The sequence below is a fragment of the Recurvomyces mirabilis genome, assembly GCF_035927965.1.
Source record: "Recurvomyces mirabilis strain CCFEE 5264 chromosome Unknown scaffold_20, whole genome shotgun sequence".
Classification (NCBI taxonomy): domain Eukaryota; kingdom Fungi; phylum Ascomycota; class Dothideomycetes; order Mycosphaerellales; family Teratosphaeriaceae; genus Recurvomyces; species Recurvomyces mirabilis.
Window position 1 is genome coordinate 533040 of NW_027041954.1, and position 20328 is coordinate 553367.

General features: G+C 52.7%; 9 protein-coding genes across 9 annotated transcripts; 5 read left to right on the forward strand and 4 right to left on the reverse strand.

Moving 5' to 3' along the window:
• Nucleotides 1–65: 65 nt before the first annotated feature.
• On the reverse strand, nt 66–1943 carry SMF3 (NRAMP-like transporter smf-3; the record flags this gene model as incomplete). The annotated part of the gene is made up of 1 exon (XM_064840149.1): nt 66–1943. The coding sequence occupies one exon, from the start codon at nt 1941–1943 to the stop codon at nt 66–68; it is 1878 nt and encodes a 625-aa protein (XP_064692470.1).
• A 657-nt stretch (nt 1944–2600) lies between these two features.
• LTS14_007458 (uncharacterized protein) lies at nt 2601–4065 on the forward strand (the record flags this gene model as incomplete). Its single annotated transcript, XM_064840150.1, has 2 exons — nt 2601–2783; nt 2836–4065. The coding sequence occupies 2 exons, from the start codon at nt 2601–2603 to the stop codon at nt 4063–4065; spliced, it is 1413 nt and encodes a 470-aa protein (XP_064692471.1).
• A 679-nt stretch (nt 4066–4744) lies between these two features.
• Nucleotides 4745–6671, forward strand: LTS14_007459 (uncharacterized protein; the record flags this gene model as incomplete). The annotated part of the gene is made up of 2 exons (XM_064840151.1): nt 4745–5521; nt 5583–6671. The coding sequence occupies 2 exons, from the start codon at nt 4745–4747 to the stop codon at nt 6669–6671; spliced, it is 1866 nt and encodes a 621-aa protein (XP_064692472.1).
• An 85-nt stretch (nt 6672–6756) lies between these two features.
• Nucleotides 6757–7861, reverse strand: LTS14_007460 (uncharacterized protein; the record flags this gene model as incomplete). The annotated part of the gene is made up of 2 exons (XM_064840152.1): nt 6757–6873; nt 6935–7861. 2 exons carry the CDS (start codon nt 7859–7861, stop codon nt 6757–6759), a joined length of 1044 nt encoding a protein of 347 aa, XP_064692473.1.
• A 286-nt stretch (nt 7862–8147) lies between these two features.
• On the reverse strand, nt 8148–9835 carry LTS14_007461 (uncharacterized protein; the record flags this gene model as incomplete). The annotated part of the gene is made up of 3 exons (XM_064840153.1): nt 8148–9097; nt 9153–9225; nt 9275–9835. The coding sequence occupies 3 exons, from the start codon at nt 9833–9835 to the stop codon at nt 8148–8150; spliced, it is 1584 nt and encodes a 527-aa protein (XP_064692474.1).
• Nucleotides 9836–11175: 1340 nt separating this feature from the next.
• On the forward strand, nt 11176–12782 carry LTS14_007462 (uncharacterized protein; the record flags this gene model as incomplete). Its single annotated transcript, XM_064840154.1, has 3 exons — nt 11176–11401; nt 11458–11651; nt 11817–12782. 3 exons carry the CDS (start codon nt 11176–11178, stop codon nt 12780–12782), a joined length of 1386 nt encoding a protein of 461 aa, XP_064692475.1.
• Nucleotides 12783–13768: 986 nt separating this feature from the next.
• Nucleotides 13769–14510, forward strand: LTS14_007463 (uncharacterized protein; the record flags this gene model as incomplete). The annotated part of the gene is made up of 2 exons (XM_064840155.1): nt 13769–14294; nt 14383–14510. The coding sequence occupies 2 exons, from the start codon at nt 13769–13771 to the stop codon at nt 14508–14510; spliced, it is 654 nt and encodes a 217-aa protein (XP_064692476.1).
• A 1227-nt stretch (nt 14511–15737) lies between these two features.
• On the forward strand, nt 15738–16514 carry LTS14_007464 (uncharacterized protein; the record flags this gene model as incomplete). Its single annotated transcript, XM_064840156.1, has 1 exon — nt 15738–16514. The coding sequence occupies one exon, from the start codon at nt 15738–15740 to the stop codon at nt 16512–16514; it is 777 nt and encodes a 258-aa protein (XP_064692477.1).
• An 80-nt stretch (nt 16515–16594) lies between these two features.
• LTS14_007465 (uncharacterized protein) lies at nt 16595–18636 on the reverse strand (the record flags this gene model as incomplete). Its single annotated transcript, XM_064840157.1, has 7 exons — nt 16595–17000; nt 17063–17375; nt 17441–17500; nt 17560–17882; nt 17937–18033; nt 18088–18353; nt 18503–18636. The coding sequence occupies 7 exons, from the start codon at nt 18634–18636 to the stop codon at nt 16595–16597; spliced, it is 1599 nt and encodes a 532-aa protein (XP_064692478.1).
• Between the last annotated feature and the right edge of the window lie 1692 nt (nt 18637–20328).

Here is a 20328-nt window from a genome sequence, read left to right on the forward strand (position 1 = left end):
GCTGGGATTTTGCATATCATCAGATTCATCAATAAGTATATACTACACACCCTACCCTACCCTACCTACCCAACCCCCATGCCAAGTAGTACAATAAGCGCAACGTTCATCACAACAATAACCCCCCAAACCACCACCGCCAACCCGGCCGTAAACCACCCATTCCTCATATTCACCTCCCCTACCCCTCCATCCCCTATCCCGCCGCCCCGACTAACACCCATATACTTCGCCCTGCACGTGAACCAAATCAATGGCGCACTAACAAACGGCAAAATCACACTGAGCACAACCTGGCTCGCTTGGAGTGTTCGACTGAGACCTTCGGCTCCTACGGCCCCGGCGATGATGATGGAGGGTGTGATTGATATCGCCCGCGTCATAAGGCGACGTACCCAGGGTTTCACCCGTAAGCGGAGTTGACCTTCACTAACCATTTGGCCGGCGATGGTGCAGACGATTCCTGCACTGACTCCACTTAATAGTAGGGCTAGGGCGAAGATCGTCCCGGCGGCTTTGGAGAGGGTGGTGCTGAGGAGATGGTAGATTCCGAAGAGGCTGGCGTTGGCGGCGGTGGCGTTCCCGGTGGGGTTTTGCGGGTCGTAGAGGGCGCTGCCGGCGACGATGAGGATGGCGCTGTTGACGAAGAGGGCGAAGGTTAGGAGGGAGAGGGTGAGTTCGGTGGTGCTGTAGGTCAGGCAGGAGTTTATTGCTTTTAGGGAAGGGCGGTAAGCCGGTTTGTCGTCTTCGGTCTCGTCGTCGTAGATAGTGGTGGTGTTGTTGTTGTCGATGTCCCGGCGGCGATGGCGGATGGCGAGGGCTGGGTGGTGGGAGGGAGGGGAGATGGTGGAGGATAATGCTAGGTGGCTTGGATCTGTCTTTGCTAGCTGCCGGTCGAAATCTTGTAGTCGAGCTTGTATGATGCCGCTTCCGAGGTAGAGACTGTGCGGCATCACTGTTGCGCCTAGAATGCCACACGCCTGGTACAGCCCCTGTCCCTCCACCAATGCTCTCGAAGGTAGGTATCCCTTAAATACATGCCCGACATTCGTATCAGTCAACACGCTGAGCTGAAAGCAAAAGCAGACCACAACTCCCAGTACTAATGCCATGACGAAGAACTCGAACCCTCGCAGCGCCTTCATACTCTCCCCATTCGGTCGGTAGAAGAGGAGAATAAACATGACATCAACGATGGAGATCGCACAACCCGCCACAAGCGGGATCTTCCCATTACTCAACAAATTCAACGCCACCGCCGTCCCAATCACCTCCGCAATATCCGTCGCAATGATCGCCACCTCGGCAAAAACATAAAGAACGTAGTTCAGCCACCGGGGCATATGCGCCCGACACATCTCGGCCAGGTTCATGCCCGTCACCGTCCCGAGTTTGATGCAGAGGCTTTGCAGGAAGATGGCGAAGAGGTTGCTGAGGAGGATCATGAAGAGGAGTTTGTATTGGTAGGTCGCTCCGGCTGCGACGTCGGTGGCGTAGTTGCCGGGGTCGATGTAGGCTACGCTGATTAGGAAGCCGGGGCCGATGAATTTGGTGTAGCGGAGGAGGATGCGGGCGAGTTTGCGCGGCTGGCGGGAGTACCAGGGGAGGTCGGTGAGGTCGTTTGGCTCGGAGTTGGAGGGGTCGGGTTGGGGAGTGTCCGGGAGCATTTCTGTGCCCATGTCGTCGTGGGTATGGCCTGCACCGCCATGTCCACCGTCTTTGATCGCGATTGTAGGATGTTTGCCACCCTCTCTGGTATCGTCGCGGGGTGCGACCAGCTCGATATCGGGAGGATCTTCATCTCTTATTCTATGATCCCTCTGCAATCGCGCATTGGCTATTGTGCTCAGGTCGCTTCGTGTGGTGGTGTCTCCGGCTAGTGCATTGGGACTCTGGTTATATCCGTCCGGTACAATCGGATCGGTCTTGGAGGGGCAGTTCATGGTCGTGGTGTGTCGCGCATCCTCCGCCTATGAATTCGAGCCGAGGTGTTCAGACGGGTGGTGGGTGGAGAGATTCTTTCCTTAGGTGCGGCAGGACAGTGACCTAGACAATCATCAAGGTGCCGAGAGGTGCTTACGAGGCAAGGGGAGAGTGGTACTCGAGGGGTCGCGGCGCAATGGAAGAAGGTGCAGATGAGAAAGGATGACGTTCCTACCTTCCGTGTCTTCCACTTACAATAATAATAATTTGACATGGACGTCCAGACTCCCGACATGGCCCGATCTGTTTCGCGGCCTTTGAGCTTATGTCATGTCATGTCAGGTCAGAGCCAACACCCTTGCCCTTGCTGCTCTGACATGTCCAGCCTTTGATCGCCCACCGCTCATCTCCTACGCATGTGTCTCGGCAGCTGATGGTATGTCATGAGATGGAAGAGGTGATGAGGATGTGCATATACTATTGTACATGCTGGCGAATGGCATCTTGGATGAGTAATCGATCCGATGTTCCGATGTTCCGATGTGGACGAAGCTCGGAAGTCGCGTTCCAAGAAACGCGCCTTCTCAATTTGGATGTCCAGACTTTTGAAACATCATCGAACGTGCAAGTGCAACTGCAAGTGGTGATTGTTGTTGTCAGACGTCGAGGCTGCTGCAATGGAGTGGCAGAGCTCGATGGGTGGCTTCAATTTTGCGCCCCCGCAGATGATGATGACGATGGCGGGTGCAGTAGATGAGCACGATTCACAGAACGAGAATGAGAACGAGGAGGATTTCTACGGAGATGTCAATGATGTCGCAGACACAAGAGTAGGGGCGGCGGAAGATGACGACGATGATGTGGGTATACACTGTATGTGAGAAAGTGTGGTGATAGACAAGCTGACAGCAGGATGCCCAGGCTTCCGGCGACTTGTTGAGCAGTCTCCTGCCACAGCAGCCGCCACAAGCACTCCCACCTCAAACGCCCCAGCCAAAGATCGAACAAGGCATGTCCGCCGAGGAGAAGAAGTTGGAGAATCAGCGGACGGCACAGAGACTGCGTGCACAATTGCTGGCTAAGAGGCAGAACACTCCTCTCAAGCCCGCCACTCATCGTGCAGAGACGCCGACCAGAATGCAGGTTCAGCCAGCACCCCAGACTGCTGTCAAGGCAGACACTTCGCCAGTACCAGCTACGAAGCGTAGCGGTCGAGAGGATACTTTGGCCTATGCGGAGAATCTTGTGGTCCATGGACAGCCCTCGCAGGACGACATCGACCTCGACTCCATGATTGCGGATGCAAAACGGACAGCAGAAGCGAAAGCCAGCGAGATCAAGGCCAAAGGTCACGTGCAGCATCCATCCGCACTTGCCGCATCTACTAACAAGCAGGTGAACGCAACGCCAATGCGTGAAGTGGAGCAGAAAGCTATTACCACATCTGAGAAGTCTCTCCCAACACAACTGAATGATGCTTACTACGCTGATCTCCCTGCATGGCTCGAGTTGACAGGCTACCATGACGTCGAATATCGCACTTCAAAGCTTCGTACACGCCGCGAGCGAAAAGCACTCGAGGATGAAGTCGCCCGTATTCAAGCTAAGCTCGACCAGCTCAAGGAGCAGGAAGCTGCTGAAATGCAGGCGCTTCGCACGATCGTCGCCCATCCGACGTCATTTAGCAGTATTGCTCCGCCACCACTTCTCACCAAGCTCCCGTCAGAAGAAGCGCAGAATATGGCAGGCGTAGCCGCAAACTTGACCAATGGTGTCAAAAAGCGACCTCACTCTCCACCTCCAACCACGATGGAGAAGAACGTGCGTCGTCGCGACGACGCCACCAATGGATTCCGCATCCGTGGAGCAAATGGTTCACCCACCTCACCTCGCAATGGCTACAATGACTACCGTCGCTCTTCCTTCGACGCTCGTAGTCGTGACTCCAGCCTCGAACGCCGGCAATCGTATTATCGACGTGCTGGCGGCCCTCCTCCTCCGCCATCCGCTGCGGTGAATGATAGGTATGCTCCCTACTCCCCTCGCGATGGCAGAAGTACTCCTGGCTCGTATGGTAGTGGCAGAGGTGCTTATACTGGCCGTGGCGGTCGTGGGAGCAGGCCGGTCGTCAAGCGGTGGTGATACTGTCATTAGGCGTGACTGGCTCTGCTAGGCAGACTCTATTCGGTGTTTTGGGGCCATCGTTCATGTCACTGCATGGGTTATGTTGTATGCATAGCGAAGCCTGGGATTGGCTGGGAGACGCACATTGAGAGCCCATATTGCGGGCGTTATCATTAGACCTGCGCCTAGCCTCTGTACAACATCCCGTTCAAACCATGATTGACACCTTGATATCATTAAGTTATGATCATGAACATGTAGTGAGACCTATGAGATTTGCCTTGTCACCAAACTGCCGTCTTGCAGTTTGGGCTACTAGTTGCCCTTGATACAACCATTACAAGAATGAGCCGCGTTCACTTGGAAAGTTGATCTACAAGCCGACTACATGTCCGTAGAGTTTGTGATGATCATGCTGTCCTAATGGCAGAGGCTCGTCGGCACTACTTCACTGAAAGCTTCTCCATAGTCAGCGTGGCTGTGCCTTTGCTGCGGCTGCTTCATGCACCTCGGAAATCGTCCCCAATGGCATCACACCACCTTGATAATGCCGACTAGTCGATATAACAATCGGCTATGGTAGCTATTCTCATCCAACTGATCATCTCGACCTTCCACTATCTGTAATGACTAACTATTCGCAATGTGAGACCTGCATCGCGCTGATGCGCTACTGCCTGTAGAATAAGGACCGACCATGGTATCCATCTCACCACGACTACGCGACTCCCTGGACTATGAGGACCCGGAGGAGACTGATCCTCGCTTTAGTATCGGCTTCCGCTCCGTGAGTTTGGCTTCGACAGAGTACGAATATCTGGAATTGCAAGGCGATCACCGCACATGGTCCGGTAGTCCCGATCCAGCGGCGAGTCGTCGCAGAAGGCGCCAGAGGACTAGTGACCGGTTATTATTGGAACACGCTGTACCGTTTCAGTATCGGACAATTGCAGATGGCGATGTCTTTCGTGTTGTCACCATGCTTCCGGGCGAACGCAGCAAGCCCATCCAATGTCGACTCTCTTGGGAGAACTCGCGGAAGCCTCGATATGATTACAGATGTTTGTCATACTGCTGGGAGACTACAGAACGGGATTCGGCTATCCTGGTGGACGGCTATCGATTCCCTGTCACGCAGAATCTGCATAATGCTCTCCTGAGCTTACGGAACGTAAAGAGCGAACTCCGGATCTGGATCGATCAGATCTGTATCAATCAAGAGGATCACGAGGAGAGGAGTTATCAGGTTTCGATCATGAAACATATCTTCACGAATGCCAAGGAGGTTATTGTTTGGTTGGGCGAGGCGGATGATAAGAGTGCTAAGTTGTGTGAGTATGCCCGTAAGATGCCTAGGGGCGAGCATGTGGTTAGGGATAGTCCGAAGAATGCGCTGAAGAGGATTTTGGGGCAGAGGCAGTTGCAGGATGCGTTGCAGAAGTTATTGGCGAGGAAGTGGTTCACGCGGGTTTGGGTAAGCTGGAGTGGCTTGATAGCTTGATGGGGTGTGGCGGCTGATCATGGTATGTGTTTAGGTTATACCGGAAGTGGCACTCGCTCGCTTCAATACGGTCGCTATCGGCAACGAGCTGATATCATGGGATAACATGGTCAGGCTGATCCGAGATACTCCCATGCCTGAAGCAACTGGTTTCGACAAGCAGAGCGCTATCTTGGGCAACCCTCGTCAACGTATCGCGATACTCAGTCAGATGGTGGCATCTCAACGCGAGAACCTGTACCATACAGACATCACACAGCTCCTCATCCTGGCCAAGAGCAGCGAAGCCACAGACTTACGAGACAAAGTCTACGCTTTCGACGGCATCACGCTCCTCCGAACTCAGATCGACTATCGCGACTTGCCCGACTATATCCGCTCGGTCGAGAGAGTGTACCTGAACATCGCACACCATTACATCGACTCCATCACCTCGGAAGACTACTACAGCCGCTGGCATGGCCTGACCGAAGTACGGCGGACACAGCAACTCATGTCGATCTTGTATAGTGCTGGCAAACTCCACCAGCATCTTGACTTACCTTCTTGGGTACCGGACTGGACATTCGCTTGGTATCAGGCGCCGTTGTGGTGTAAGGCTGATTCGAACATGGCTGCTTTTTCGGGCAGGGATGGGTGGAGTGCGGGTATTAGGAGTGGATATCGGGCTGGTGGTGAGAAGCTGGAGACTTTCGAGTTCGTGGATGGTGCTGCGGGTAGGCGAAGGTTGCGCGTTTCTGCTTTGCTGGTTGATACGGTGCTACAGGTAGGTGCTTTGGCTGGTGAGACTGGTGCATGTATGCGATTGTTGACGCAGGGACAGATCTCGCAAGCATCTACGCCTGATGCTATTGACCTACCGACCTTCTCATATGGTCGCGATCACTTCATCACGGAGCATGGCTTGCATGGCTTGGCTACGACAGGTATCGCACCAGGCGACCGGATAGCTGTGTTTCTTGGTGGCGACGTGCCATTTGTGCTACGGCCGAATCGTGACCAGGATGGCGATGATCAGATCTTTGTACTTCTGTGCGAGTGCTTCATCTCGTCCAAGGGTATCATGGGCGGAGAACATACGCAGAACAATTGGACGCTTGCCGAGGACATTATTTTGAAGTGAGGTATGAACCAGGTCGTCCACTTGTGACTTGCCACAAAGCTTTGCCCTGACGACATCCGACACGAAGCAGATCTATAGTGGAAGATCAGATGCTCTTGAAGACATTGAGCCCTGTGAACGCCTTCCCATCTATGCCAAACATCACACACCAAGCACAGCTACTCCCCAGGGAGGCGTTATCGACCCAGGCAGGCTCCCAGTACTGGAAGAAGAACAGGTTGTCAGTATGGTTGGGCTATGTGGATCAAGGTCTCGAGACTTACGAAAAGACCATCACCGCCGGCGCTTTGCACAGTACTCGCAACATCCTTGATCCATGTCGCCTGACCAGCCTCATTCCACGGAATACTCTTGGTATCAGACGGGAACGCATATGCCGGGTTGGGACAACTCGAAGGCCAGTTGGTCTCTACTACCATGATCTCCTTCCCATACCTCGACTTCATGTTCGTCACGCTAGTCTTGAGCGAAGCGAGTGTAGCGCTCGGGTTGTAAAATGGGTAGTAGCTCACGCCTTGGATATCGTAGTCACTGGCTTTGAGAGGACCGGCGCCAAGAACTGTGTCGTACCACCATTGCTGCGTGCTCCAGTTCCAGCCGTTGTCCGTGTGGATGATGATCTTTGGCTTGGTGCTGAGCGAGGATGCTTTGATACCAGCGGAGGCCGCGTGCAGTAGTGTGGCTGCATTCTTGGGCGAGCTGTTGAGGTTGCCTAATGGCCAGAGTAGGCCGTCGGTGATCTCGTTCCCGATCGCTACCATGGCGAGTGGGATGCCGGCTGAATGGAACGAATTCATGACGGATTGAGTATAGCTCTGCACATCTGATGCAAGAGTAGTGATACTCGTGCCCGACCATGCGCTGGGTGTGGTCTGGTGTCCTGGGTCTGTCCAAGTGCTGCTGAAGAAGATGTCGAGGTAGATTTGTAGCCCAGCGGCATGGGCGCGCTTGGCGAGTTTGAGATTGTAGTCGAGGTCGTAGTCGCCGTTGCCATACCAGAGGCGTTGGCGTACTATGTTGACGCCGTTGTCTGTGAGGATTTGCTCCAAGGGCTTGGTCTTGCCGTCCAGGTCGGAGAAGGTCTTGCCTGATGCTTCTTCTACGGCGATGGAGGACCAGTCCACGCCGCGGTATGTCAGGCCTGCTGCTGCGCTGGCCGCCCATGCGAGAAGAGTCAATGGGAGAAGCATTGTGGTGTAGGCTCTTCTATCGAACGTCCTAGTCTGTTTGTGTCTTCGGCAGTTGGTTTATACTTATGCATACCTTGCGGTTGTGCTAGCGAGGATTTTGTGACAAGCTTGACATGAAACACTATGCAGAGGTATTTCGTATCAGATTAATAGTACTCTATTGCTAAATACACCGGAGCAATTTCTCTGCCACTGAGATTATTGACTCGCTATAAACACTTCGATAAATACAAGACTGCGGCGCGAACCCATTATTATTGGAACAGGATGGACTCGAGACACATGCTCAGCTCGCCGCTTCTGCGTTGGACTTCGCATTCAACTTCCGAGGTTTCTTCTTCTCCGCCGCAGGAGCGTCACTGTTCGCATTCTCGGAGGCCGCTGGCGCTTTCTTCTGAGCTGGCGCAGGTTTGGGCGCCGGTTTCTTGGCTGGAGCGGCGTCGGAACCAGTCGCCGTTGCACCTGCTGCTTTCTTCTGAGGGACTGTCCGTCTCGCAGGCACGGGCTTTTTGGCCGGAGCAGCACCACTTTCAGTGCCAGCGGTCGATGGCTTCCTGGATGCGGAATTAAGCTTCTTGGGCGCGGCTTGCTTCTTCGCTGGTTGTTGTGTGCGCTTGAGGGCCGATGCGGTGTCATCCTCCTCAACAATGAAATGTGCATCGGTCGGCTTCTTGGCGTTGATCTCGAGCACGTCCTGTGGGCAGGCACTCATGACCACCACGACGTCGCGCTCCGCCTTGAGACGCACGTAATCTTCTGCTTTGCCTTTGGGAGCCTTGAAGCCGAGATCGCCTTCGTCATCCCAAGGAATGTTCATGAAAAGATTCAACGGCGCCGGCACGGAGTTAATTGTCACGTCCGCCCCAACCCCTTTGGCGCCTTTCAATCCCGCCCGTTCGTTCAACTCTTTCAGCGCAAGCACCAAGTTCTCCGAGCAAGATCCATGTTCTGCCCATTCTTTGACGCCCAATCCTCGGTAGCGGGATGGATCGCAAGCAGCCATTAGTGTGTCGTGAATGCCTGGCGACGTGTCCTCGACAAGAGTGAGCATTGGCTCTCGCAGGTTCGAGACCAGTGTATCGTTGATCTTCGGCACCATGTGGAGGCTAGCTGCGCGCGAGTGTGGCATGCTCATAAACTCCATAGGTGGTGCATCGGCTGCATTGGTGGCATTCCAAGCTTGGTAGCCGGCGTACAGGGAGCCGCCATAGCCGCCACCAGTGAGTGCTGACATGCCTGTGTAAGCGGAGTCAGTGCAGGATCGATGGGAGGATGAATCTACCTGTCTTACCAGCTGCGCCGACTGGTGTTTTGGAGAAGTCCTGAAGCTGCTCAAGATAGGACTTGTTCATGTCGCGTTGGTGCTGAAAGTTTCTGTCAGTAGTTGTTGTACAAGCAAGAGAATGTACTCACACTTCCCGCAAACGCGGACACAGTATTGCTGGCAGACGTTGGTACGTAGGAGCTGAAGCTCTGTCCAGTCGGGAAGTAGGAGGACCATGTTCTCGAGTTCTTCTGCTCCTCAGTTTCCTCTTTCTTGGGCGCATCGCCTTTCTTAGCAGAGGACGTCAGGCCGAGCGACGGTACATATGAGCTCCATGTGCTTTTCTGCGGAGTCTTCGAGGCTTCTGTTGCGTCGCCGCCATTGGAATGCTCGCCTTCTTTGAACACTCCTTGTGTAGCTTTCTCCGCATCCTCCTGGCTGGGCATGTCATCACCCTTCTTCTTTTTCGGGGTCTGCTTCGGCTCCGGCTTCTTCTTCTCTTCCTTCTTAGGCTCTTCTTTGGGAGCCTCGTCCTTCTTTTCCTCTTTGGCTTTCTCCTCGTTGCTGCTCTTCTCGTCAGGCTTGGGCAGGGCGAATGCCCAAGTATCTATCACTTGTGTCCCAGAGGTATTGACGATCTTAATCGTCTGACCAGCCGGCACGAATGTCGCGACTCCATGCCGTGCTGGGATGACCTGTAGTTCTGCCATTGTGAGTATGGTGAGGTTTCGTAACGTTGGTAGCTTGGAGAAGGACTGGTACAAAATCGATCCCTACGATCACGATTACATATTTTGTAACCAAAAGTGGCTGAGACGACTATTATACCGCCGTGAACCTCACGCGTCACACGTTGCTAGGTTGTCCAACAACCTGGCAGGCGATCGACGCCACGGAACGAAACGTCATCGTGCATGAGTACTAGTGTGGCTGGGCTTTGGTCCTCGGGCATCTAGTCCCCCTTCTGCTTTTGCCATATGCTGCGATGAGATGCTCAACAGATCGATGAGCAGCAGCGTCAATACGACTCCATCTTCGGCTGTGTGGAGTATTGGGTCCTCTCTGATGACGGGCCAACAATCAACAACACGAGCACCCGGAACGTGATAGTCCGCTACTGACACCCTCGGAGCGACGTGAGCAGGCCACACCATACGGCTATCTATGGATGTTACACTAGCAGACATCTCACAGTCACATGTCTTCGTGCCTCTACCGCTTCGCCCCCAACTGTTCGGAAGCGATTATAGACATACCAACAACCCTCGCCTGTCGAGCTCGGGAAACATGAAGCACGCTAGTATACTGAAGATCTTGATTATGACAATCCTTCGACTTCACTTCCTCTCCTAGCCATCAGGTGGACGTGTGTCTGCGCCACATGGGTCCGTGAGAACCGCTCCCAACGACCACCTCTCCGAAAGCATCTCTGCTTGTGGTCTCTTGTGGTCATTATGCTACAAAAGTGACTTGACCTAGCGGAGGCGCCGACTACGTAACAGAATATCAGCTTTGCATGATACGCGGCTTGCCTCGGGTTCGCCCGGTGGGAGACTTATCTTGACAACAACGCAGAAGTCATCCGCATACCTCATACTCTCAGGAGGATCGGGGGTACGCGTGTCAACGTCTATTGTAGTAACAGCATCTCAGGATCGCAGCTGAAGTCTCTTGCCTGGTGGGCCATGTGTTCTCCGATTTCTCCAGCAATGCCTGAACATACTCTATGAAAGCATCCCGAGAAGATTTTTGGTCGACGTCCTCGACCATGCACCAACAGAACGCCCAAGATAGCGAGCTCAGCCTGGTCGAACAATACCTCGTCGTGACTGTGCGACTTGATAGATGCAGAGCATCGTGTTATAAGTATTGGACTATGTGCTCACAGAAGACAGCATCATCAACCTCCGAAGCACTGGGACACATTCGCCCAGCATTTCAACACCGCCACATTGACGATTATCTAAGAAGACATTCAACAGCATCGTAGAGCAACCCGATATATTTTCGCAACTCCTTTACGTTCACGTCGCGGTCATCTCTATCGATCATGACAACCACAAAAGCTATGCTCATGATGGTGCTCAGCGGCCTTTCGGTCCGGGATGTACTGGCTGCCGTCCTACCATCAAACGATGTTTCGACGATCCATGAACCAGCAGAACTCTCGGGTAACGACAACGAGCACGCCAACACGGTGCTGGGCAAGCGTGCCGCTCCTGGCAATGAGACCGATACCGAAATGTACAAGACAATGAGCTGGTGCTGGGCTGGGAGTAAGCAGAGTGTGTGATCCGGCTGGTGCAGAGTGCTGATCGAGACTCTCGTACAGAGAACACCACGGTGACCAGCATGCCTTCGAACCCCACGGTCAATCTCACAGGCGAAGCTCAGCCAGATGAGCGATTCCTGAACATCGACTACTTCAAGGATGCGGCCAAATCAATCCACTGCTCAAGCGATGCAATCAACGTCACCTTCAAAGACCAGCCTCATTTTGTTCGCGCGCAACTTGATTGGGAATGGGTTAGTGAGGAGTATAGTCAGCCATTTCCTGAAGAAGTAGACTGACATCCCTCACTTCGCCAGATGAACGAAAACAATCATACTGTGCCTTGTCGCTGAACCGGGCATCTGCAACAACACAGCCAGACAGCCATATCGTGCAACCTATGTTACGTACGACAACAGCACCATGACGCCAGCATCACCGCCTCGAATTGGACTTGGGAAGAAGCTTTGCCGGAGTGGCGCCTTCGTATCAAGAGTGAAGGTATCATGGCTAATACTTCCTCCGGCGCTGACACCTTGGAAAAGCCTGTCGATCAGAAGGCCTCGATCCCTATCACTCAAACCTTCAACGCCGGCTTCTCTTTAATGAGTGGTCTGACTGGGACAGCATCATTAACGCCCAGCGGTGTCGGCGCGGCCGTGACGCTTGGTCTGACTGTCGCCGCTGCCCTGACTCAGGAATCTAGCAGTTCGTTGACCATCGCTGATATCCCGCTCGGTGGTGGCATTGATATAGTGGGTATCAAGGTCGGTCCTCAGCTTGTCGTTGCTGCCACAGTCGGGATCACGAGTGTGACTGCTGCCACGACTATCTCTTTCGGGGTACAAGTTAGTGTTCCGGATGATTCGCTGGCAAAGGTCGACTTCTCTGATTCGGCGAACAATCAGTTCAATGGCTGGAACCCCTCCTTCACAGGCATCGGTCCGAATCTGGATGCTAGTGTCTCAGTCTCTGGCAGCGCGGGATCCAGTATACGTCTCGAAGTCGATGCTACGATCCTCGGTAAAGGTCTCAGCGCTGGTCTGAATCTAATGGTGCCTGAGTTCACTATCGATGCTAGTGCTCAAGCTACGCCCGATGGCGGCGTTTGCGGCGACGACAACGCTTTCCTTGGTATCGAGTTTGATGTCAATCTCGCCGCTGAGCTTGATGCTTTCGGAGGTATTGCTGCGGCTTCAGATCTACCTAATCCATTCACTTTGTTGAGCACCCAGACACCTATTTTCTCGACTTGCATCACACTTGCTGGGACTGCCACGAGTACTGCTACCGCCGAGGGTACGCTCACGGCTGATGGAGTAGGAGCGTTTGGAGGAGTGGTGGGAACCATTGCTGCTACAGCTGCTGCGACCCCGAAGCTGTGATGTGTTCGTCTAATGTAGGCGCCTCGGTCTGAATGAAGGGAGTGATGATAGGATATCTGGGACAGGTGGGAAATCAAAGGGCATCACATTCGTTCTGTGCGCTGCATATTTGGGTCCGGCACTTTCATTCACTCAGGACAAAACCACGGTAGATAGAGGTCTTTCAGAGCAATGTTCGAGGTTATGCGATATCTGCTGCATGGGGATATATCAGCCATTCACAAGAGTCACGCTGCCCGTCCTCCCTCGGCTTCGTGGAGCACATTATTGCCAAAGCACGTCCAGACATCATGCGCCAGGACTGCATGCACTTCATAAGACGACCGCGTTGCAGGAAAGAAGCTCAACCTAACCCTAGAAGATCTCCATCCCCCATCGTCGACACGTACATGTATGTATGTTTGTATCTATGTACGAGTGCGGAAGACATTGTTCCGACATCACAGATACGAATCGCAGTTAAGCCTGTCCACTTCATCACTCTAGCCAACCATAAAACGCGAATGCGAGCCGGGATTGGGTTCCTCCAAGCCAATGATCTTGTTGGTAGGGTGATGCGGGTCAAGAATAGCAGGTTTGTCCGTCGGTCTGCGAGATCCTCATCGTTGTGATTGAGCATTGTGCGCAATGGTCAAAGTATTGGCGGGGTTGCAAGAGCAGTAAGAAGGCTATATAGTATGTGAGCTGTACAAGAAAGCCGATTCGAACTCGTTCATCATCCATCAATTCACTCATCAACATCTCGCTGCCCTGGAGAGCAGGCTTGTGCATTGCCGAGTCCCTCCTGCATCAGAACACACGGCATCTATCCAGATCTGGAGAGATCTATCTCGTCGGCAATAATGAAGATCATCCTCACAGGCTGCACAGGCTTCACAGGCGGCGCCACACTCCAGCGCTGTTTAGCTCACCCGGCCGTAACCTCGATTGTAGTCCTCTCTCGTCGTCCTCTTTCGATCACACACCCAAAACTCACCACAGTCCTCATGCCGACATTCCTGGAGTATAGACCAGAGACTATCGCCCAACTTCAAGGAGCCGAGGCGTGTATCTGGTGCATGGGCACGCCGACCAGCGGCCGTGAAGTCCACGTCGACTTCACCTTCGCGGCCGCCAAAACGTTCATCGAGCATCTGGTCCCGGAGTTGCGAAAGGACGGCAAGAAGTTTCGCTTCGTTTACGTCTCTGGCATCCTCTGCGAGAGAGATCAGAATCGATCCCTATGGTTTCTCTCCCAAGCCCGCAAGATGCGCGGTGGCGTTGAGACATCTCTTGTCGATCTGGAGCGGGAGACTGAAGGAGGGTTCCAGGCTATGAGTGTACGGCCTTCGGGTATCCACAAGGCAGATACGAGTCTGGCGTTGAAGGTAGTAATGCCGATTGTGCCTTCGGGATGGCATATCCAGGTCGAGGAATTCGCCGCGGCTATGGTGGAGTTGGCGATAAGTGGTGATGGTGGGCACTTTGTCGAAAATGATGAGTTGAAGACGAGAGGGAGGCAGGCGCTGCACAGTATGCCAATGTAGACATTAAGATTCGTATCGTCGTTATCGCCATCTTAATAATAGTGCACCCAGGCAATGCAGAGTCATTATCATAGTACCAAGCCCTGTCCACGTCACGGCTTGTCTCGCCGCTTTGCTCGGGGGTACGATCAATATCGTTCCGCACTGCCCTAGCCCAGTCGCGGGTAAATTCGGCCCCGTCGCGGTGAGCGTCGAGCAGTAATTGCCATATACTATTCTCGTTGTCGTCTGTTGTTGTGACTGTGGCTGTGAGTATATTGTCGTTGCCTGTACGGTCACTATGCCACCCGCCCCTCCGTACACCGTCGTAGTAGGCTGATAATATGTAGGCGTGGGCGATTGGTAGTATGAGGTGGGCTGGTATGCGCCTGTTGCTTGCCAGCCGCTGCAGGCACAACCTTGTGGACAGCAGGCCACGCTCGATCCAGCCCACGAGCAGACGTTGTTCGCAGGACAGCAGCTGAAGTTCGATTTGAGTCAGCATGTCTACTTCACGTCAGGTAGGAAGGAGCGACCATGGGTAGACGTACTAGCTTGATGCGCCGATGGAGCCGCAGCTCACTGGATGATCGGCGGGACAGACTGCTTGTGTCGCCGGTGAACCGTTGCAAGTGCTACATGTCGAGCCAGAACCAGAGCCCTGGATGGTGATGGCACCACTGAAGTAGTAAGTCGTTGCTTGCGCATTGACTGAGCTGATGATGAGGCTGAAGACGAGCAGGTTATAGGCCGCAAGTTGCCATGAGCTGCATCGCACTGCCATAGGGCGGTGATCGACGTGGTGTAGTGCTGCTGTTCAATTGAAGAGTATCTCAGCGCATGAGGTGTGGGGAGAGGCAGTAGCGAGCGACAGTGTACATGTATGAACAGAACAAACGAGGGCACTACTACTTGCTATGGCAAAGAGGAGTGTCAGGCCAGGCAGGCGGGTGTAGTGGGATGAGGCGCATAGCTGATAATCATAATCAAGTTTGCCTTCGGATATGTAACCAGGGCAGCCCAGACGGCTGTTCTACAAGGCTGGCCCTGGATGACTACGTCTTGGCTTTCTTGGTGTGATGCTGGGTAGGGAGGAAGGTGATGCTGAAGCAGCGCGCATACTCATACTTCTCATGACCTTGTGGAAATGTCAACGGCACTCGAGTCTTTTGGCATTATTGTATGACAGCACCGAAGCTGTTCATCTCGATGGCGTGGGATGGCTTGCACGTGAAGATCGAAAGCTCCCCGCTCTCTCCAGCATCCAGCATCCAAGATCTAACATTCGTTGCCGCGGTGTTGATCGAAGCTAGTGCTAGCGTTATCGATTGTCGCGTGGCGACAGATTCGCGTAAATCGCGTCGCAGGAGTCAATGAACATAAAGGCGTGACAAGGAGCAGGACGAGCCTGAGAGACATAGCGATGATGCCTTCAATATGATAATATGAGATGAGCAGCCGCGCTCGGTATCATGTGATTCACCCAAAGCGCTACTGGGACGAGTCCACAACGTGGAAGAACTGGAACAAACTCACTGCTGCCGACATCCACCACACCCTGAGGACAGAGCCGGGGTTTGAAGGGCAGAATGTCTTCTTCTACGGCAACAATCCCATACAGTTCGTGCGAGTGGTTGGCTTGCTGGTGGACCTGGAGCAGCGAGGCCGATACACCATCTTGAGCATCGACGACAGTAGTGGCGCCTGCGTAGACGTGAAGATTGAGCGACGGCACGTCAAGGCTGGCGACGAAGCCGAATATCCCACCAACACAACGATTGACAATGTCCATGTCAAGATTGAGCTGGCTCTGCCAACCCTTTTCCTCAATGCCAAGCCTGTGGACATGGGCACGGTGCTGGAGGTGAAAGGCACAGTCTCAGTCTTCCGCAATACAAGACAAATCGATCTGGCTCGGCTTTTCCGCGTCAAAGATACCAATGCCGAAGCTGCTGCCTGGATCAAGACGGCGCAGTGGAAGATGGATGCTCTGTCGCAAGCATGGATCTTGAGCAACGAACAAAGGAGACGAGTAGATGAAAAGGTGCGAGAGGCAGAACGGCAAGAGCGCGAGCGGACAAGGAAGAGGCGAGAATGGCGTGCCAAGCGTGGTGACAAGCGACGCGATCACGAGGAGAAGAAAGAAGCGAAGCGCAAGCGGTCGGAAGTGCAGTATAATACTGGTGCACTATACGGCAGCCACTTGTTGCCTCACCCGTGGGACTGACAGACCATTACATCTTCCTTGCCAGTATTCTGGCATTTCTTCCTCTCCAGGGCACACGTCGAACACTTGCCGAGCTCCGCCTACAAGTGCTTCTCATTGACCTCATTGACATGCGTTACTCCCTGGTCGTTGGCTCCACGCTTCTCGTCATACGCATCATCCTCCCGGATATCATGCACACCTTCGGCCTGCACCGCCCTCATCTTGACCTCCTCGACAGCTTCAGCACCGTCGAACGTCTTGGCAATCTCCTCGAGCGTGGCGCCGCGGGTCTCGAAGAAGAAGAAGTAGACGACAACGACTTGGATGAACAGCCAGCCTTGGAAGAAGAAGTAAAACTTCCAGCCGCCTGCTTTGATACCAATAGGAATGGTGTATTGCGAGAGGAACAGGCAGATGTACGTGCCGATGTTTTGGAGCAGCAGACCATTGGCTCGGATCTTGAATGTGAGGATCTCGAGCGGGTAGGAGACGTTGAGAGAAATCCTGTAGACAAGATCATTAGTGACGATGCCTTACTCACCAAGTATGTTTTGGAGGCTACTTACCAGGCGAAGTTGTAGAAGAAGTTATGGAAGAAGATCATGGCGATGACACCTTTGCCGTAGCCCAAGTTGCTCGGATCCTGCGTGCTGCGAGCTGTCAAGGCAATCCATGTGGCGAAGGTGCAGCACATTCCGCATCCGGCAGTGAGGAAGAGTGGTCGACGCCCGAAACGATCAACCATGCAGGCCCAGAACCAGGCTTCGAACATGTTGGCCATCAGGATGAAGGCGTTAAGCAAGTTCTTGTAGGTCGGGTCATTCTCGTATCCAAGGGCGTTGAGGATATTGGCAAGGTAGTAGGACGCAATGCTGGTCCCTAAAAGCACAATCAGTACCCATCGACACCCACGAAGATAGTACAGCACCATGTTTTTGTCTCACCTGAAAATTGCGAGAAGACACCACAGGCGAGACAGATGAAGACACGGTAGCGGTTGCCCTCTGTGAAGAACGATCCATTAGCCAAGGTTGAGTCCGGCGATGTCTCGCGGAATACATACTTGTGGCAAAGAGATCGGACCAACGTCCCTTTTGCTCGCCTTGCGCGATTGAAGCTTTCATCTCCGCGTACTCGAACCTGACCAGCGGGTCTTCACGATTGCCGTTGGCGTGATACTTGGCCAGAATCTCCAGAGCCTTTTCATCTTTGCCGCGCGACATGAGCCAACGTGGAGACTCTGGCAGCAAAATGACCAAAAGGAGCTGAAAGAACGATGGCGCGGCTTGGAGCAGACTTGGAAGTCGCCATGCCCAGTTTGAGGGGATGTAGAGGGTGCCGAAAGTGATCCAGCCTCCGAGGAAGGCTCCAAAGTAGTACTGTGTGCTAGAGGTTGGTCAGCTCGTGATTGTACGCTTGGGCGAACTGAGTAGTGTTTACTTGTACAATGCTGTGAGGATACCGCGTTCAGCAGGATGTGCAACCTCTGTAATCAGAAGCGGCGAGCCAAGGCCGGAGAATCCAGATCCAAGGCCGACTGAGGTGTGGTCAGTAGAGTGTCATACAGGAGGCGGTATTTTGAGAAGCTTACTCAAGAATCGGGCCGCGATGAACATGTGGATATTGATGGAAAGACACTGGACGATTCCGGCAATGACGACAATAGCGCAGCCCGTGAATATCGTCCATTTGCGCCCACCGTAATCAGCCATGTACGGTGCTATGATCAGACCTGTCACAATCATCAGCTTTCCGGCCACATGGCGTAGCAGATCAGACTTCACGTACTGACTAGACCGCCAACAGGCTGGATGGCGTTGAGTAGACCTTGAGTCGAGCCAGCCGGGCTGTTGAAATCTGCATAGGGTTTTAGCATGCTTCGCGAGAGAGCATGCTTGTACTGGGATACTAACAGCTGAGGTAGTACGGGATGGACTGCACTCCGTTCATGAGCGATCTGGCCAATGTCAGTGAAGTGCTTCGACTGAGATTGAGGGAACTCCTACCCATCATATCCGTTGGTCGCGGACGACACCAGAGCGATAACCAAGAGCAGGTTGAGCTTTCTGCGGCCGGGGTCTTTCCACCATGATGTGGTGTTGGCCGTCAGCTTCGACATCTCCTGTTGAGTCGTCGCCATCTTGATGGAGTGGTGAGGTTGCCCTCGATGAGAAGTCGAAGTTGAAACAGTTCAGGCCAAAGGCGGTGGCTTGGAGGATCAACGACGGACATGGGCAGTACCATGAGTGGTATATGTAGTGCCCATAGCATAGTCACAATCGTTCATGCCGTGCGAGCCGCCGTGCATTGTCAGCCCCAGGCCGGCTAATTACAATCATGACTTGATTTGCTTGTTGGAATCAGCACAGATGCGTGTGGCAGATCGTGTGCATGGCTGTAGGACACGGGAAGAATGTACGAGTGGAGTGGTTGATCTAGCCTGCACCCCGCAGCGCTACAGCATTCATCCATTGTGGAGCCCTCTCCATGTGGTTCAAATGATAGCGGGTATGGAGAAGATGGAGAAATGGAGAGGTCTCTGGGGATGGATCCATCTCCATGTGGGTACGCTTAATTTGGTAGATCGAACATAGAGGTTGCAGTGTGAGACACAAGATCAGTGTAATTTATTCCAACCTCGAGGCGCAGATAAGCAAACGCCACTTCTGCAGGCCGGCAAAGGTTCTCTATCTTTCATATGGCATATTCTGAACAGGCTATCAGTTCAATCGCCAAGCAACCAATTGTGTGCCAGTGCTTGGGATGTACCGGCAGGAAGAAATGTAGCTTGGAACGCCACCCTCGTGGTCCAGATGAGGGTTGCGAGTCAGCACATCGCTCTTTTATCCGCCGAGTGGGCAGGTCCCGCGCGCGGGTAAATTCATCAGGTACAAACGGGCAGAGGAACGAGATCTATGAGCACCCTGAATGCGATTACTATGATCGTACTGTGCCAACTTCCGTAGGAGGAGCCGGGGCAATGGATCTGGATCCAAGTGTGTACGCGTTCGTCCAGGCTACTGTGACGCCAACCAAGGCGCCGTTAGCTAGCGAAGGTAGTGGGTACCACGTTCGAGACCATATGCAAGTGGTATGGTGCTCGAGGCAAAGTAATCTCTAGACTGCCCATCGCCCAGCAGCGAAGAGTACTTTTCCCTCCCGGGGACTAGCTCACAGTCACGATTGTGCAATGTGATACAGGCTTTCCCCGACCCAACATTCACTTGTATAACTATAAGCGAACGTGCTCGCTATCAAGATTCTGGCGCTTCGCAGCAGTATCCGGACTAGCAAACACCTCGCTAATCCGGTTTGCGACGTCTTACGCTAATAGTATATTTTATAGGTTTTAACTTTCCCTCTATAGAATTATATAGAGAAAGTCTAGCTACCTCTTAAGCTATAATATAGCCTCTTTAAATATAACTATAATAGTAAATATTATATTACCTATAGTAAAAGAAGGTTAGAGCTCGTTAGATAAGTAAGTTCTAAGTAATAGGTTAGGTAAGTAACTACTCTAAGGTTTAATCTTTTAGTAGGTTAGAAACTTAGATTAAATATAAACTACCTAATAAGAAACGTCCCTTTTATATATATAGGAGATTTATATATAGTTATAATTACTAATAATTATTACGACGCGATTATAGTTACCCTTAGTAATTATAATCTAGATTACTAAATTATCTAGTAATAAAGTAATCTTATATCTAGCCCTAGAATTAGTCTATTAGCCTTAGGCCTTAGTTTCTAACTTATTACTAATAATTAAATTCTATATCTATAATTATTATATACCTATAGTATAAGAGGGTTAGAGCTCGTTAGA